The sequence below is a fragment of the Phaseolus vulgaris genome, chromosome 7 (genome assembly GCF_051622355.1).
Source record: "Phaseolus vulgaris cultivar YP4 chromosome 7, ASM5162235v1, whole genome shotgun sequence".
Classification (NCBI taxonomy): domain Eukaryota; kingdom Viridiplantae; phylum Streptophyta; class Magnoliopsida; order Fabales; family Fabaceae; genus Phaseolus; species Phaseolus vulgaris.
In genome coordinates this window covers 26,492,770-26,511,863 of record NC_143504.1, presented here as the reverse complement: position 1 = coordinate 26,511,863, position 19,094 = coordinate 26,492,770, and the positions used below count along the sequence as shown (strand labels likewise).

General features: G+C 33.5%; 2 protein-coding genes across 2 annotated transcripts; one reads left to right on the top strand and one right to left on the bottom strand.

Moving 5' to 3' along the window:
* Window positions 1-4,162: 4,162 nt before the first annotated feature.
* Window positions 4,163-7,106, bottom strand: LOC137817478 (RNA-binding ASCH domain protein). The gene is given in 8 exon segments (XM_068620769.2): window positions 4,163-4,416; window positions 4,418-4,444; window positions 5,197-5,697; window positions 5,775-5,834; window positions 6,257-6,307; window positions 6,397-6,464; window positions 6,547-6,690; window positions 6,792-7,106. Coding segments are annotated over 8 exon segments (1,050 nt in total). The 5' UTR covers window positions 6,922-7,106; the 3' UTR covers window positions 4,163-4,347.
* Window positions 7,107-10,457: 3,351 nt separating this feature from the next.
* LOC137817476 (serine/threonine-protein phosphatase PP1) lies at window positions 10,458-18,673 on the top strand. The gene is made up of 4 exons (XM_068620766.1): window positions 10,458-10,991; window positions 16,429-16,988; window positions 17,332-17,547; window positions 18,316-18,673. Exons 1-4 carry the CDS (start codon window positions 10,817-10,819, stop codon window positions 18,337-18,339), a joined length of 975 nt encoding a protein of 324 aa, XP_068476867.1. The 5' UTR covers window positions 10,458-10,816; the 3' UTR covers window positions 18,340-18,673.
* The last annotated feature ends 421 nt before the right edge of the window (window positions 18,674-19,094 follow it).

The window sequence follows — 19,094 nt, the reverse complement described above, 5'->3', positions numbered from 1 at the left end:
TTCTAAATCTCAAATTGAAAAAAAAATTTATCAATTACTTTATGCATTTAAAAAAATCTTTCTTATTTAAACAATAGACTTGTACTAACCAGGTAGTCGGGAGTGATGACGTGGCAGCAAGCGATAATATAGGCGTGTTGAGCGGAACACCTGGCTGACAGAAGGGAAGTACATCGGGAAGTCTGTGTAGTCGCCAATCGTTAAGTTGGCGTTCTCCGATCTCTAGCATATCTAACTGGCGGTCACCAGGCTTGTATCATAGTCGCCGTATGTGGGTTTAGGCGACCAAGTGGTTAGAGATCGCCGAAAGAAGGACATCGTCGAAGGATCAAGAAGGCTTGCTTAGGGCCTTCAGAGGGTACGAGTACGAAGGACGAATTTATCAGATGATCATTCCCCAGCCAGAGGTTGAGGCAAGGGAACAGCTTACCAGAACATACACGATAAGCAAGTAAAGCAGATCGTGATAGCGGCAGGCGAGACCACAGAGAAGGTGTGCATGGTGACACCCCGTGCTCGCCACTAGAAGAGATCGCACTCCAAGGCAGCTATGCACCGAGTTACTCCCCGCATGGGTAACTTAGTCGAACAGCCTGAAGAGTAGAAGTGACGGTCAAGTAGAGGACGCTCCAGATGGTGACACGTGTACAGCTGGATGCGAGCCACGTGTCCGGAGGTGTAACCGTCAGGAGAGAGAAAATGCCCAGGTATATAAGGGACTCTTAACAGATTCTGAGGTACGCACGTTTAGAACACTTCTTTACGCTTTGAGAACACTTGAGTACGCTGAGAGAGATTTTGCACGGTTCCTTGAGTTTTAGCTTTCCTCTCTTAGATTTTTGGTGATTCCGTCACTGACTTGAGCGTCGGAGCGCGATCGGCCACAGCGGCGCCACTCTATCTTTTTCAGGTTCTTGAGGAGAATCGAGGTGTGAAGGACGGAAGCTAGCGTGGTGCAAAGCCGATCCAGAGGGAGATACCTTTGACGTGGCAAGACTCTTGCGTTCGAGTCAACCGGCAGGATCAAGACTTAAATGAGAGAATATATGATTGAGAATATATTAAAAACAATTGGAAGAGGAAAATGACAATTTGAAAACTCATATTGATGCTATATAAATTATAACACCCCAAAAATTACTAACTGTTATGTTGTGGATCAAAAAATGGTTTCTAGAAATTATATAGTTTTTCAAAATGTTAATCAAACACACCTAAAACTTTTATAATTACAAGGTATTTACAAGAAAGAACCAGCGGTGAACAATTTTAAAAATAAAAATGGACATTGAATATACACAAACAAGCTACATGTTATGAGATCTAGTCCAATGTAGAGACAATCAAGTTTTTCATCAAATGCATTGTGTGCATATGGAGGGAGTATAAAACACATGCCACAGTCTTAGCCTATGCCATCCATTTGCAACTCGACTTATTGAAATTGACAATTGATGATATGCAGTTCTCGACAAAAATTATCATACACTTCTTAAGGAAAAGTCATAATATCAAAGCATGAACACAAAATCAAATAAAAGAATAACAAAAAGAATTTACCAACAAATTATCATTACAGTGTGAAGCTATGATGAGTTTAAGATTTGAAATAAAATTTAAAACTAATGTATATTACGTAGAATGACTGAAAACTTAACTGAGTAGGTTATCTCATGCAAAGAGATGAGGATTTTGTTGAACGAAAAATATATTTTTATTTCACTGTTACTTTTCAAATGAAGAATGCAATCTCTCTAAATAGTCTCACAATAGACTTCTCAACTTCACATGTTCTCTGATATGATTTAAGGAAGACTCTTGCTTCAATGAGCTTGGAGCATAGTGATTATACCATATATCTCTTTTAGATGATGCCTTGACAACATTCCATTTACTATCTTTTCCCAAATCATAACCATTATTTTCAAGTACAACACATGAACCAAGTTTCTTATTGCCACAAGAACCTTTATTGAACCCCACAGCAGGACCGTCTAAAGTATTTCCTACACTCTCAACAACAATAACAAAAAAGATGGCAGATACTTGTCATTGGCCATTGGTTCTACCCCAACTTCTTAATAACTTCAAGGGCATTTGTAAACTTATAAGGGGCTTCTAATTTGGAATGTAATTCAACCTTTTCTTTTTGTGCCAAAAGCAGCAAATGGAGTTCTTCTACTTGATTGACTCTACTTTCTTTGTATTTCTCCATATCAACATATTTTTCTTCAAATTTTGTAAACCTTCCTTTTAGGCTACCTAATTTTGCTTCAACTCTCTCCATATGAGATATCAAGGCACTCATTTCATTTAGAAGATTATGTTTTCCATTATTCAATAAATTGCAAAATTCTTCCAAGCTACTTGATTTTGCCATTAAGCCTTCAAGCTTAATTTTTTTCAACATAAAGGAACTTCTCTGACAAGGTACTTTTTAAGTTGAGCTTGAACATCCAGTTCTTTTCCATCTCCACATGTGCGAGAACTCATCCATTTTTGTCCTTCAAGTTCAAAATCTGGTCTTTTCATGAAAACTGAACAACCTTTCTCCAATAATTTTTCCATACTAAGAATATTACTTTTCAAGTCATGTACATAATAAACGTCCTCCATAGTGTACCTTGTTTTCCATTCTTTTGAGAGAAAAACATATTCCCCTCGATCTTTGACTGGAACCTTAGTTAAGTCTCCAAAAAAACACATGTTCATCTTCTATCTCTTGTATATGAAGAAAGAAGTTTTTCTGCCCACATATATGATTACTAGCATGAGTATCTAGATACTATACAATGTCACTATCCAAAGTGACGCCTTTATTGGCCATCATGAGAATTCCCTCATATTTTTTCTCATCTTCCTTGACTATTTCATTTTCTTCCACTTTCTTCTCGACATAGCAGTCATTTGCGTAATGTTCATATTTGCCGCAATTGTAACATTCAACATTTGAACAATTTGAACGACCACCTCTTCCACGATCATGGTCTCGTCCATGCCAATTTTGTTGGTGCATTTGCCCCCTCTCTTCATTGTTGTTTCCATTACCATGAAGACATCATCTTGTCTTCCTTAAATGTCATCTTGGTTTGTAAGGCTTCCTCCAAAACTTCTTGTTTCTTTTTTTTTCTTTCGTTGTTCATGTGTTTCAAGAGAACCCTCGAGATCATCAATGGTCATCTCTTCAAAAAAATTTGACTCCTCGGTTGCGCACACAACATTTTCAAAGTCATCGGTCAATGACCGAAGAATTTTCTCCACAAACCTTGCATCTGTGAGAGTTTCTCCATTGTATTTGAGTTTATTGGCTACCGTTTGCGCACAAGTAATGTAGCTAGATACATCTTCCAAATTCTTCATCTTCATGGCCTCCAACTCACCTATAGAGTTTGAAAACCCATTTATTTAACTCAGATGACACCCTTGAACACCTTTTCCAAAATGTCCCATGTTTCCTTTGAAGTTGATGCACCAACAATCTTCTAAAAAAATTGTCTCATCAATAACTTGATGGTATTGTTTGATTCTTCAAAACCTTCTTGAACCACTTACCAAGAATCTTAAGATTCAATAAAGACTTTCATTTGGATGCTCCAATTGTCATAGTTCACCATCTTTATTAGTCGAGACAATGACAAATTATTGGTTATACTGGTTATAGCTCTAATACCAATTTGTTGAACAAAGAATATATTTTTATTTCACTGTTACTTTTGAAATGGAGAATCTTTCTAAACAGTCTCATAATAGACTTCTCAACTTCACATGTTATCTGATAACATCTATACTATAAATTACATAGATTTATCAAAAAGGGGAATTGTGAGTGTTCTGTTTAATGTTTGAATGAGAAGGAAGGTCCAATTGTAGATTAGTGATTAGTGCTTGCGTACTATTCCACTGCACAAATGGGGGATTAGAAGATTCAAGGAGAGAAAAATGAGGATTCGATTGTCAATGGTGAGTGTAAGATGTGAAATTTGGTTTTGATTAGGGTTTTGTAAAAAGAGACACAAAAATAATCTAGTTCAAAAATATTGGCCACTGTGTCTGATTTTATCTGTCATCTTATTTGTTTTAAAATATGGATTAGAGTTAATATATGGTTTGGCATAAATTACTGAATATGAGCACTGCTGCATAAGTAAATGGATACCGGAGATGCCAATATGTTCTAGATGGATGTAAAACAAAGATTCATTTCTAACAGACTACAAATTGTACATGAGCCTAAGCTCTATCACTCAGACACCTAGAAATTACATAAAATCATAATAATTAGAAACTCTAACATCAAAACAATTTCATGATCGCAACCACTTTCAAGCTTTACTTCATCTTCAGAAATTACACTTCACTATGATACAAATTCACATCCAGACTCCAATTGGTCATACTCCTTCCACGATCATTGCTTCAGGCTTTTCAAAGCAGCAGCAAAAATCTAACAATGAAGAGAACAAGCATAATTTAGTTATCTGTTATAGTATTTCTTTCAGCAGTATATTATCAAAACTAGGGTTATATTTCTAAAAGTAAGCAGAGAAAGTGACTCCGATTCAGATTTGTGTTGTGATATTCTGATGCATTCTTTATTGTCAATGCATAACTTGAGTTCAAACAGGAAACAAGCATAAAGTCATCTTGCAAATAAAGCCTCACTCAAGCAAAACATGTCTTACAACCTATGAATGATAAAAGATTCATCATTTGAGAATGTGCCAAATTCCCTGAGTTGCTAGAGCAACTTTGCATTCAGACACAAAACAAAGTAATGAATGCACAAATGAGCAGATTTAGTTTGACTATTCCATAAGATGATTCAAAATTAGATACACAATGATGCAAGAAACAAAATGGAAGGTGCTAAAAAATTAAATATAAACTGTGTACATTAGCATAATAAAGGCAGAGCCTCAATAAAGATGGCTCTAATGGGGTAGATGACAAAGGCACCACAAAGCCACCCAGCCTTATAATTTAAGTATTGGATAATCTATCAATCTATCATATGATGTAAGTGAGTGTTACACCAAATGAAAAATTCCCTCTTTTCTCTTTTTCTTGAGTATTTATTTCCACTGTGCTTGCTTTAGTTATTATATTATATAATAATAATAACTACAAAATGGAGCTGAATTTTCTAACATTAAGTTATAGAACATATATATTGACACCACTTCCAGAAAGAGATACCTTAGACGGAGCTTGGGGATACTGTCTCAAATCTGCTTCTGCACCGGTAGAACGATTCTGCCTACTGCTCCCCTCACTATAGTTACTACTTCTTTTCTTTTCACGATATAATGGGAAGGTCGTATCGTCAAATTTCATATCTAACTCGGTGGATGATATATTGTCATTTTCCATAGACCTGCCATCTGATCGTAGATTATAAGATCTTGCAGTATCTGTGACCTCATTATCAGCATTCATTGTAGCAGGTGCATTGTTTCGAGCAGTAGTACTATGGAAATTTTGATCTTTCTTTGAGAACTGAATGGCTGCTGCCTGTGCCCCAGCTATGGCCAGACTTATACTGGATGATCTGCCCACTTCAGTTGCTTTTGATTTAGGAGTAAATGCAGAGATGGAACCTGGCTTCAAGGAAAATGGATCTCGTGGATCTGGAAGTGGAAATTTCACTGGCAAGGGACTATTAACTGGGGACAGCCCTCTAACTGCAGCGTCATAAATCTTCAAAAGAAGTAGAAAAATCAGCCTTCATTCCCAGAAAAAACAGAAAGCAAGACAACAATTTAGAACCACAATACCTTTCTTTCCAGGTTATAAACACCTTGGTACCCCCGCATCTCAAATGGAATCAACAATTTCTGGATTAACCACAGAAAAACACTTAATACTTGTTCAGCATACACACAAACAGTATAAGGCTCGGATACACCTCTTTATCGTATGACATATATCGATGAAGTGTCCAATTCAAAAAATATTTATTAGATTTCTAACAATTCTAGCACCCAATTTTAAAAAAGAGAAATACTTTAATTTTCTAAAAACTCAAATTTATCATATAAATTGTTATTATAATTATAAAAATAAGGAACAAAAACTTAAAGATATTTGTACACATAAATCTTTATTGTCAATTTATATAATTCATAATTATATAATATATAGATTGTGTCATAATTATACCTATCTCTGTATCCGTGTCATAGAAGTATATGTGTCTATGCTACAAAGTGTCTAGCTACAAAGGGAAAATAACACAACAGGAGAAAGACATACAAACCTGAGGCCGTTCACACAGCCAGCAATAATTAGTCTGTGCTTCCAACCTTACCTAAGGAAAACAAAAAAATGGGCTTAAGTCAAGATAATGTGCACAACTACGAAACAAAAGTTAACAAAAAATAGTAATTGGTATATTACCCCTTCAGGAACCATCTCCCAGCATGCTAGCTCATCACGAGTTAAGCAGCCAACGACTTCAACACAGCCTGTGTATGAATCAATCATTCAAATGAAGTGAATTGACAAAGGAGAAGGTTGTGAATTGTGATATTATACTGTAATTCATACCCAAAAGCCTAGAAACGGGGTAGTGTTGAGGAAATTGGATATCAGTGACGCCATTGAGCGCATAAATCTCCCTGTAGAAATATTCCATTGCTTTGATAGTAGACTCATCCGGAACTTTACTGGCGGCATGAATCCAAAGACGACCTTAACAAGCAAAAGAAATAAAGAACATCAAACATAGGACATGGGACATGGGATGTGATTGTTTGATACATAAAGATTGAAACGAAGGAAAAAAGAGAAACCTTTGATTGGAGAGGGCCATGACCTGCCCTCGACGCGCTTGATCCCATAAACAAGAAGAGAAGCCCAAGGCTGGTGCATCGTTAAACATGGATTCCGGTAATTGCCGGAGTTAGAATGGTTTCGTCGCATCCTAAGGCTTCACCTCGATCTTCCTTGCTTCTCCCACACCAACAAGATTCTGTCCTGCGTATGCGCAAATACCTCACTACAACGATTCCCTTCTCTTTCTGCCTTCTTCAAATCTAATCAAGTTTTAATAAATCTTTTATATTATCTTCTAATGTTTAAGAATTTTTACAAAATTATGAAATTTTGTAATCGCTGTTATGCTAAACTCATAATCTAATTTATAACGTCAAAGATGATAAGTTAGACTACAAGCTTCTCATAAAAATATTTGATAGACTAAAAATATATCAAATAAGATAATTACATAAATATTATTATATAAATATTTTGTATTTTATAAAAAAAATATTATAATGTGATTAAAATTTTAGATTTGTTGAAATAATTAATTTTTTATTTAACTTTTTAGTGATTTTATTTATTTTTTAAAAGTTATATATGTTTTTTTAATATGTACTAATTTGATTTTTCATTATTTAAAAAAATTATTTCTCAAGTTAAATTAATTTATGTTCATTTTTTTTACGATTTTCACTTATATTATATAATTAAATATTATTTATTTTAATTTTTAATATTCTTTTTTATTCAAACTACATGGAAAAATAAAAAATAATTCAAGAAATGTTATAAGTAGTGTAATTGGTAACTTTTTAATTGGTTGATACGGGAGAAAACAAGTTTCTGTTGGTATAAAATTAAAAATAGATAATAATAGGTAAAAAAAATTACAAATTTATTAAAAACATAATATACAGGTATTTATTTTAAAATGATAGAGAATGTCCAAATAAAATAAAATAACTTAAAAATATAAAATATTTTAATGTTTTCCGTTTGTTTAAATATTTAAAAGATACGATGAAATCTAATCAGTTATTTTAAATGAAAATCTTCAAAAATATGTTTAAATTAATGTCCTATTATTTAGGGATTTCCCGATATACATGATAAGTTATATTATTTATTACATCATGAATTATTTCCAGCACTTAAAAAAGTACTTTACATAAAAATGTAAGTTTATTTAACTATTTAAATGATAAATTTTATCATAAATATCTATTTATGTAAGATATTATCACTATTATCTTTTGTTATTTTCTCATTCGAAATTGTAAAATGTTAATGTTTGGATTATTTTACTGCTATTGATAATTTGACATAATATATTCTATATTTGTAATGTAAATATAATTAAATGGCATGATTATTGTAAAGTTTATTAAAGAAACATTACTTTTTATTTAGCTCTCCAGTTAAAAAAAATTCAATTGTTAGTCCTCCAATTTTAAGAAAGACTATTTTTTTATCTCCAAGTTTGATAATTTTATGCCCTGGTGACATCTTCTATGTCATTAGAGATCTCAATATTAATAAAAAAAAATTATTAAATTTAAATTCAATTTCATTAGGTCAGGAACTTCCTCAACAATGCTTTTTGTTATTGAGATGTTTTAATGACAAATGAAGCTTTTTCAAAAATTTTAAACAAATTATCACTTCAGCAAAGACTATGATTGAGAGGAAGATCAAGATAATAACTTTTAGAAAATTGAAATCAAGGATACCAAAACTACTTCTACATTTTTTTTCTACACCCTACAACTTTTAAAATACCAAAACTCTTACTAGTTTTGTTTGAAAGGATAACTTGAATGACTTCCATGGCAGGGGTGGATTTGCTATAGTGATCGTCCGCGTTAGTACAGGGAATGTTGAGGTCAGCGGAACTATGGTGGAAGTGGTGGTGTGTTTTCTTAGGCTTTGTTGGTGGTTGGAGGTAAGAAATGAGTTGAGTTGAAGTGTTTTGGGTGGTTATGGGGTATGAAGATTTTTATAATTTGGTTTTCAGGAATGATTTTTGGAATAGGTAATTTGGAAGAGAAAAAAATAATTTTGAAATGAGTAATCCGTATGGTAGCAAAATGAATTATGAAAGGAGGTTGTTAAGCCAATCTTTTGTCATAATAGAAAATTCAGAAGACAAATAAAACCATTCTAGGATGTCCCTTTTAGAACACTTTTTAACTATCGAAATTCAAAAAATGTGTTTTGAAAAAGGCATCCTATAATGTTTTTGTTTGGCTTCTTGATTTTTTATTCCGTAAAAAAGTTTGTTTTGTTTCTCATAATGTTTTGTTGGAATTTTGTGGTAACATGTTATTTTGTAGGAGTGGAGAATATTGAAGGATTTGACCAAGGGTTATATCATAAGATTGATGTGTGTGAGGGTGTAGATGATGCTGATATTTTTTAGTCAATATCTTGTAAAATATTAGACAATATATGGAAGCCACATGAATGTAATGATACGTTTATCACAAATAAAGTAAAGGTTAAGGTTGAAAAATATGTTTAGATTGTGTATTATTTAGTAAATTAAATATGAAGTTGTGATAACTTTTTGTAGATTTTTCTTACTCAATATGAGCTTTTGACGTGGACTAAAAAAATTATGTTTCATTTTGTCTTTGTTATTGTCATATTGAAATCGAATACTTCAAATGACAAACGAGAAATGAAGACATATGCATTATTAGGTTGTGAGATATGAGGTAATTACAGACGATATAAAAAGGAATTACAAGTGACTAAGAGTGAAAGTAGAAAATGTGATTGTCTTTTTAGATTACTAGGAAATTCAATAAAAGGTGGTGAAAGATGGATGTAGAAATTACCCTATAATAAAACTTTATTTTTACATATTTAAAAAAAACATAATTTTAATACATATAAATTAGGTGTTAAATATTTTTATTGTAAGATATACTTTTTTTTATAGAAAGACATTCCAATAATATAATTTACGTGTGAGATTTACATAAAATTAACAATTACAAAAATTAATCGTGTATAAATAATATACTTGCATACTTGTGAATTTTTTAAACCAATTCATAAACACCTTTCTCGTATTATACTTAATATTCATTGCAATTGATCTTCTTAAGACATTATAGGTTGACTTCTTTATGTTTCGTGGCGAATTCAATCGTCTCACAAATCCAAAAATTTGACAAATCCTCATTCAAATGAATGCCTCTAACCTCTCTAATGTCAACATTAAATTTTTTTTCAATTACTTATCTTTTTTACTTCACTCATTCGTCTATTTTTGGTACTAATGTAAAAAAACATTGAAAAAATATATTTTTTTCAACCATCTTTTGAATGAAAGAATCACACGACATCTATATTTAACAACAAAATAAAACAATTAATTAAATTATAAGTTAAATTATTAAAAAATAAAATTGTAAAGTGGTAGTATAAAATTATATGGTCGACAACAAATCATCACTTAAAAATATTTGTGAGATCATTTAATTTTGAATATGTCACTAATTAGAATTAAAATTTAAATAAAATACATATACTTGTTACTCGTTTGAAAGTTCAAGCGATAAAAATCAGAAATATGAATAAAATAAAAGCAAAATGACTAATTTGACCGTTTTTAACGTTGGCATTTTAAAATTATTTTTGACACAAGTTACATTGTTTTTATTAACTAAAGTTGGTTTTGTATATTTGAAAAGCAATTTGATTTTTCCGGTGGATGAGCGGAGTAATTAATTTGGTAGGTCAGCGAAGGAAGCTTATTATGAAATGAAATGTGTCTGTCTTTCTCTCTCTTCCCATAACCTAATCAAATTAATCCCTCTGCCCTCTTCCCAATTTCGCCCTCACCAAGCTCAAACCAATGTCTGTAAACATCCCACGGCGGCACCCTAAAAGCACACCCTTTCTCTAGTAAAACGACTGCGCTCCGGTCGTCTTCTCCACCGAGGCATGTTATTCGCTCACTGCCTCTACTCTTCTCATATCACTCACCATCGTATTAGCATCAAATAGAGACGTTGACTTCGTGCTTCTTCTGGAAGTGGAACAAATGGACCAAACACTTCTTGACGACATAATCAATCGCCTTCTCGAAGTTCGCGGCCGACCGGGGAAGCAGGTGCAGTTATCGGAGTCCGAGATCCGCCAGCTCTGTGCCGCTTCCAGAGAGATTTTCTTGCAACAACCTAATTTGTTGGAGCTCGAAGCACCAATTAAGATTTGCGGTAACTTCTTTCTTCTTCTCTTCCAACTCGCTGTTGTCGCTTTCTTCTTTTTTTTAACCCTTGCATCACCCTCCCGAAACCGCGCCCTTTCGTGTTTCGGCAAAGGAATACCTGTACTAGAACACGGTATCTGGCTTGGTCAACTGCGAGGGTTTTATGCTTGCGCTTTTCTTATGATCCAAGTGCTTCGGGTCTGTTTTAGTTCCTTGCCGACTGATTTGCTGTCTGTGTGCTTGGTTGCAAATTCGTCGCATGCGTCATTATGTTTTTCTGTTATGTTGTGCTAGGTTATTGGTAATGGTAGTATGTTATAGAGGGGATTAGTGGTGAAATGTATGGAAGATAAATTTGGTCAAAGTTTTCCTTGTGTGGTCCTAGTGTTGTATATGTGTCTATTAAGATTGTAGATTAGTCCAATGTTAGTACTGATAACCTATTAATGGACATGTAGTGTTAGCTCATGTGTAGTGGAAAAAGAAATGGACATAACTTCATATACCATTCCTTGACCAAATGCAGTTGTTGTCTTGTGTTCTCATCCCTGTTAAAAGTTGAGGTATTGGTGGCCTATCTTCTTTTCATTCTTTTTCTGTTTAAATAAAAATGATCAAATAATTTAATCCTTTTTTTATGTTCCTCTATCAAGGCTTATTGGATCAAGATCTGCGTGTGTCATCCCTAAGATAGTTCTTTGCTCAGTCTGTTACCATGGGATAATGGTTGGTGGTTGATGCTGCGAGAGTGTATAATGCATGAAAATAAACCCAAACCTTAAACTCAACATTTTTGCTCAAATAGCTTACTACCTTAAAAGAGTTCTGCTGTTTTGTTTTAACATAATATTGGAAACAAAGGCATATCAACAATGCTCAAAACTATAATTTCTAACCTAAACAAATGGTTTATACTGAAATGTCATGAAGAGAAAGAGCAATGATACTGTGATAGGGAATTGTTATTATTAGGTGCATAAGCCTCACATTGAGTAGTAAGGGATGTTTGATGGAGTATTGAAGTGTTTGGTTCTCTACCCTTTTTGCTAGTATTTGAGAGAGTTCTCTAACTGCTACTGCCTCTTAGTTTCTAGTTCCTAAGTCACTATTCTTGTATATGAGTAGCTCTTATTATAACCCTTCCTCTATTACTCCAATTAACCCTTTTACCGAGATAGAAATTTTCTCTCAAATTCTTTGTACATACCCCACATCTATTTGGGTAAAGTCTTCAATGGATGCAACTTCAATTCAGCCCATACCAAACATTCGGTCAATTCAAGATAATCTCTTTAAGATACTCGGGTCCTACTCCCTTGAGTGGCCCGTCATACAGTTCAAATGGCTCCCTTTCAGTGATATCAATGATCGGTTATGGCGGCGCCATGGTAGAGAGCGGTGGCATGTTTTTTTATCATTGCCTTAACATGGCAGTGGCGATACGAGTTTTCCACGGCAATCGCTTTTTGCATCACAGAATGCTAACGATGAACAGAGATAGGCAAAAAAGGCGGAAAGAATGAGGCTTGTTGCGGCGGCGCAAGGTCTGATGATAGTGATGTGCAAATCTGATGATAAATTGCGGTGGCGGCTGACAGTGTGCGGCGATGACAGTGATGTTGTTTGTGAGTGAGGAACCCTAACAATAGCTGACCTAAAATGAATTGGGCCACATAATACCCGACCCAATTGAAAATATTAACAATAATCCATACAACTGGCAGCATGACTTATGGTCTACTAAAAAACAAAATCTGCAACAACAAAAATCTAAAAAGAATTGGGCCATATCATACTCCATCCAAATAAAATGGTATAATGCTAACTTAATAACAACACTCAATTGTTGTGACTGAACCTAATAATTGCAGAAAACCCTAAATTAAATTGGGCCATGTTATACTCGACCCAATTAAAATATTATAAGTTAACCTAGTAATATTCTATACACAACACAACAACCTAGTAATATTCTAAACATAATATTATTAGTTATGGTTTCACAATGCTTCTGCCATAACCCGTTATGTTTTTCGTTATAACTTTATAAAGGATTTTTAGGGTCTTCGATATTTTCCATTATCCGATATTGATAACACTGCTCCCTTTAATGCTCCACCGAACTGGTTTGCTTGAGGCTCATCAATAACTCATGTGTTTTGGGTCGTGGATGGTTGACATCGCCCATTGAGTGTAGTACGAAAATCCTCCCACAGGGAATCTAGAGTAGAGCACAAAACTTGTGACATTGGTACTATGCCAACACCTTACCATCCACTGTGACGACCATTGTGGCTTGAAGTTTTCTGCATCGAATACCTTTAAATCGAAATATCTTTCAATCTTGCTCGCCCAACCATAAGCGTCTTCACCTGAAAACAAGGGAATCTTGAGCTGACACCATTTATCCCCTCAAAGAATCAAACCCTCAAATTGACCTTCATTGTTGGTGTTACTCCCCACTAGTGGTGTGGACATGATGACCTCTTCTCTTCAATGGTTTGTTGAGGCTTTGTGGTACTTCCTTAAATTGCGTATGACTTTTTTCCCTTTCCTCTTGAAGAACACACCTCATTTCTTGTTTGCTTTCCTCACGAGACTTAACTAAATTCTCATGCCTACATTCCAAAAATTATAGTCTTGTCTCCATCCTTTGAGTATGAACCATGAAAGTCTCTCGGGATTAATAGCTCAAATACCCATTGTTAGAATTGAATATATATGTACAAATATTGTGTTAAAGATAGCCAATTTATTAATTATCTCAAGGAAATGTTCCAACAAAGAGAGAAAAACATAAAAAGAGAGTATGAGATCGATAGGAGTTCAAATGCCTAGTCTCTCCCAACCAATTACCCACTGGTTAAATGTCCTGCCTTTCATTTTATTTTCCTAGTTATTAGTTGCATAGAGTCTAAACCTATGAGAAGTAGAGACATGGATATGATACGCACATGGAGATATGGTTAAATTGAAAATTAGAGGACACATGACACGACATACATACATATATATATATATTATGTTATTTAAGGTTATTTTATATTTTATAGTATAATATATTCTATTTATTTTAGTATAACATATTATATTTATTTAAGGTTATTTTATATTTTTTTCATTTTAATATGATTATTATTAAAAATATTATCTTTAATATCTTTTTCTTAAGTAAAAGTTTAATATTATCTTAAAATATTAAAATTTTAATGAAACTTTAATTTACTATTTAAAAATAGATTTAAGTTATTAAAAATAATTTTATGTTTGTAATTTAAAAATAAAGTAAAATAAAAATATAATATTTAAATTATAAAAAATACAGAATATTATATAATTATATAATAAATCGTATTTTAATTTAAATTGAAAAATATAAATTAAATAATAATATTTAACTCAAAATAAAAAGTCACTGTCCTCTTGTCCCTCTCTACCTCACCTCTAGCCACTGCCGCCACCACCACAAAACTTCCCTCCCTTGCAGTCTTCTCATCGCCCATCTCCAAGAAATTTCTGGAGATCGTTGATGTTGCCCTGTGCAAAACGACATAGTCACTGCAGGGGTACATCATGATACTGGAGATTGTGGAGTCTTCTCATCGCCCATCTCCAAACAAAATTCTGGAGATTGTTTAACCCTTTTTTTAATCAAGAGAGCTTTAGATAAATGAGCATTAAAAGTAGTTAATTTTAGGAGCTTTTGACTTCTACATCTCCTTTACCTTTTTTATTTCAAGTCCCAAAATCCAAGAAATTTGACTTAAAAAGTAATTTTAAGTTTAAAAAATTATCAAATTACCAAATATCTTTAACTTTAATTTTGAAGCTATTATTTTTAACTTAGCATTTAAGTCTAAAAGAATGGGTCAAATGCTGTCTAATGTCTCAATTTTCCAGTGTGATCATACTTGAATGAGAGTTGTCTTTGGGACCTAGGAAGTCCTTGTGTTGCAGCTTAAATTGGCCAATGTTTTTGTCTTAGGCCCTCAGCAAGTAAAACTCGACAATATATCAAATTTCTTAATGAGATAATAAAATATATTATATGAGAAGTTGTTTCAATTGTCCTTTAGTCGCAGTCTTGTTAGAATCTACATTTAAAATGAATGCATCATAATCCTTTCTTTCATTGTCCTAAGTTACCAATTTTACTGTCTCATAATCAAGGTACACCTTCGTAAGATTGTCAAAATTCCACTTGTCAAATTTTTTTTACACAATTTATTTCTTCTCTACAAGAGATCTGAATTTCATAATCAAGGTACACCTTCGTAAGATTGTCAAAATTCCACTTGTCAAATTTTTTTTACACAATTTATTTCTTCTCTACAAGAGATCTGAATTTGTTACCTCAAACCATCTATATATCATCTATGATTGGCCAGTAAAGCCAGGGTTGTTAATTTATAAGCATAAAACAATATTAGAGATTCGTTCTCAAATAGAGCTTCAGCTCAAATTCTGTATGCTTGTACTTTTTAAAGGTTCACATGAGCAAGAACATCATCTGTTTGATGAATCCCAACTACTAACGAGTTCCTAGACATGAATAATAGGGTAAAATTAAACTGAAAAAGCTATTTTGTTTGCAGCTGTAAAACTTACACTTAATAAGTGAGTTTATGCCTAATTCAACCTCACAAAACCGGCTTTAAGGTTAGAATTGCATTTCACTTATATATTACAATAAGGCCTAATTCTTAGTGGATGTGGGATCTCCAACACTCTCTCTCACGTTGATAATGAACATCTCAAGCGGGGATTAGATTGTGGATGGTCTAACAGGAGTTCGATAATGGTGACATAATAGCCCTAAAGAAGTTGACTAGGATAGACTTTGAATGACTTTGGTACCATCTTAGTAAGTGAGTTTATGTCTAACTCAACCTCACAAAATTGTTTTGTAAGGTGAGGATTGCACCTCGCTAATGTATTATAATCTGACTTTATTCCGACGGGGATCTCCTACACTTACCTTCAAAGTAGTATAGATATCCGGTATCCATGTCAAACCAATTGATGCAGCATTAATGATTGATGACTTTATATTCAATTATTTGTACACTATAATAATAATTCTGCTTGAAGCAGTTATTTGAATTGAATTTTTTTTAACAAAGACATTCAGTATTCATGTAAAATAAATTACTTGGCATATGGTGAGGGAAGAATAGAATCCATGAATCAGAATAATAATTCTGCTTGAAGCAATTATTTGAAATGATGAAATTTAACCAATGTCAAATAGGTCTTAGCAATATCAAATGTTCCTTTTTTGGCTTGACATTGTCTGGTATACAAATTTGCAAAGATCTTTGTTCTGGTAGACATGATTCATTTATTGCTGTCCTTAGTATTGCTATTGCCACATAGTGCTTTATTATGGTTTACAGAAAAAAAAAGTTCAATGATTTCTTATTATCCTTTTTTTGATCTCGCAGGTGATGTACACGGTCAATATTCTGATCTATTAAGGCTTTTCGAGTATGGTGGACTGCCTCCTGAGGCTAACTACTTATTTTTGGGGGATTATGTGGATCGAGGGAAGCAGAGCTTGGAAACAATATGCCTTCTCCTAGCTTATAAAATAAAATATCCTGAGAACTTTTTTCTTTTGAGGGGTAACCATGAATGTGCATCTATTAACCGTATATATGGATTTTATGACGAGTGTAAAAGAAGATTCAATGTAAGGTTATGGAAGACATTTACTGAATGCTTCAATTGCCTGCCTGTGGCAGCACTGATTGATGAAAAGATATTGTGCATGCATGGCGGCCTTTCTCCTGATTTACATAATTTGGATCAAATTAGAAATCTACAGCGGCCCACTGATGTGCCTGATACAGGTTTGCTTTGTGATCTCCTCTGGTCAGATCCAAGCAAAGAGGTTCAAGGTTGGGGAATGAATGATAGGGGAGTTTCATATACATTTGGTGCTGATAAGGTCTCTGAGTTTCTTCAGAAACATGATTTGGATCTTATTTGTCGTGCTCATCAGGTTAAACTCCAGCCTATAGTGTTCAATGTGTTATACCAAGTCGGGTTGAGTTTGTATCTCCATTTTAGTTTTTTTTACTAAAAGTATTGAGACATTTCCAGCAATATTTATCTATCTATCAGGATTATTACATTTGCTTTACTTCATACAAACTTGGAACTACTATTTTCCATGTAAATTCTTACACAGATTATTCATTGAGGCAAAACTTTTCCCTTTCAAATGCCATTCATTAGTTTGAGACTTCTTTTTTACATTTCTGCGTTTACATTGAAGGATATTATCCATCAAGCAGACATGGTATTAAATTTAAATTTGGATTGATGTCTTGAGTTTTGACCAGGTGGTGGAGGATGGGTACGAGTTCTTTGCTAACCGACAGCTTGTAACAATATTTTCGGCACCTAATTATTGTGGGGAGTTTGACAATGCTGGTGCTATGATGAGTGTTGATGAGACACTAATGTGCTCTTTCCAAATATTGAAGCCAGCTGATAAAAAAATAAAGCTCAATAGTACTACAACTACTAAGCCAGGAAACTCCCCAGCAGGTGTAAAGGTATGATATTTTAATATCTGTTGATGCAATACGTACACGAAATCAAGTGGTAAAGATTTTATGGCATGTGTGGGGAATATATGATATTTATGGAATTTTAACTTTTACAGTGAAAATTGGCAATTTCGTGGAAGCAGTTTTTTTTTATCTGTCTCAGACTTGGTTTGTGAATCTTTTGCAGAAATTCACAAATAAGATTATGGTAGTAATTGCCAAAATCTGCTTTACTTGTCTTCTATTCTTGAAATAGCTGCTTGTCATGAATAGAATTTGTAGGGAAGGTGTCTTGTTTGTTGGAGCAGAACTTCAATGTGTTCTTTTTCTTTTTTCTAATAAATATTGTCCGGGTGCACACTTTTGGTAGTTTTGTGGATTTTATAGATTTAAACCATTCAGGTGTAATTTAAGATTGTTGAAAACCTGGAATGATCTGATTTTATGTGATAATCATTTAGGAAATATTTGGGAGATTGAATTAACTTTAACAATGGACATAGAGTGCAGTTTTTCAATTGAAACATCACTATGTCAATCTTTTGTACTGTTTTGTTGTTCAGGTGTAATTTAAGATTGTTGAAAACCTGGAATGATCTGATTTTATATGTGATAATCATTTAGGAAATATTTGGGAGATTGAATTAACTTTAACAATGGACATAGAGTGCAGCTTTTCAATTGAAACATCACTGTGAATCTTTTGTACTGTTTTGTTGTTCACACTCGATGCATTCTACCAATATTTTCTAAATTTCTCTTGTTTCCTTTCAGTCTTTCATGGGTAGAAGAGTATGAAATTAATTTGGGTGAAATTGGTGCCGCAATCGGTCAGCCAGGAAAGAAAAGAGTTCCATTTGGTATCCTATGATATTTTGGAAATGTAAAAACAAAGGGAAACACATCATGAACTATGTAGACCGTTGTTTTCCTCTGGTACAAATTTGCATTTTGAGGTGGACAGCCATAATTTCCTCCCTGTTTTCTTTTGTACACTAATAGCCGCCATATGTTGTTCTGAGTTGTAAGGTTCTCAAGCATTGATGTGTTCTGAAAACTAATTAAAATGTTTTACAGTCGGTGTATGAATGACAGTGAAACCGCTAAAAATGGTCTTGTTAATTTTTGTTAATTTTTGGGTTGCCATTTTCACTCTGGTGAAAATCCTGTTAGCATGTGCAGGTATTTTATGATTCGTTGGTGCTCAGAGACAACGACACAGCATACTTCTCACGCTAAATAATTCGCATATGGTTTCATTACCATGTGCTGGGTAGTTTCTACCATGCGTTTTTCTGTTGATGTCCTCCGAGAATTTCTGAAGCATTTATACGTCGTACAATCGAAAATCTTGAAATAAAAAATGAATTGCTGGATGTATTACTTTCTTAAAATTTTAAAATCTGTTTCAAAAAATAGTTTTTGAAAAAAATTCCAAGAAAATATGTATTAATAAACTTGAGAGATTTATTTTAGGTAAATTCTTCCTGCACCTCCTTTACTTACTTTACTGATTGGTCCTTGGGCGTTGATTGATCACTGAGAATGTTGGT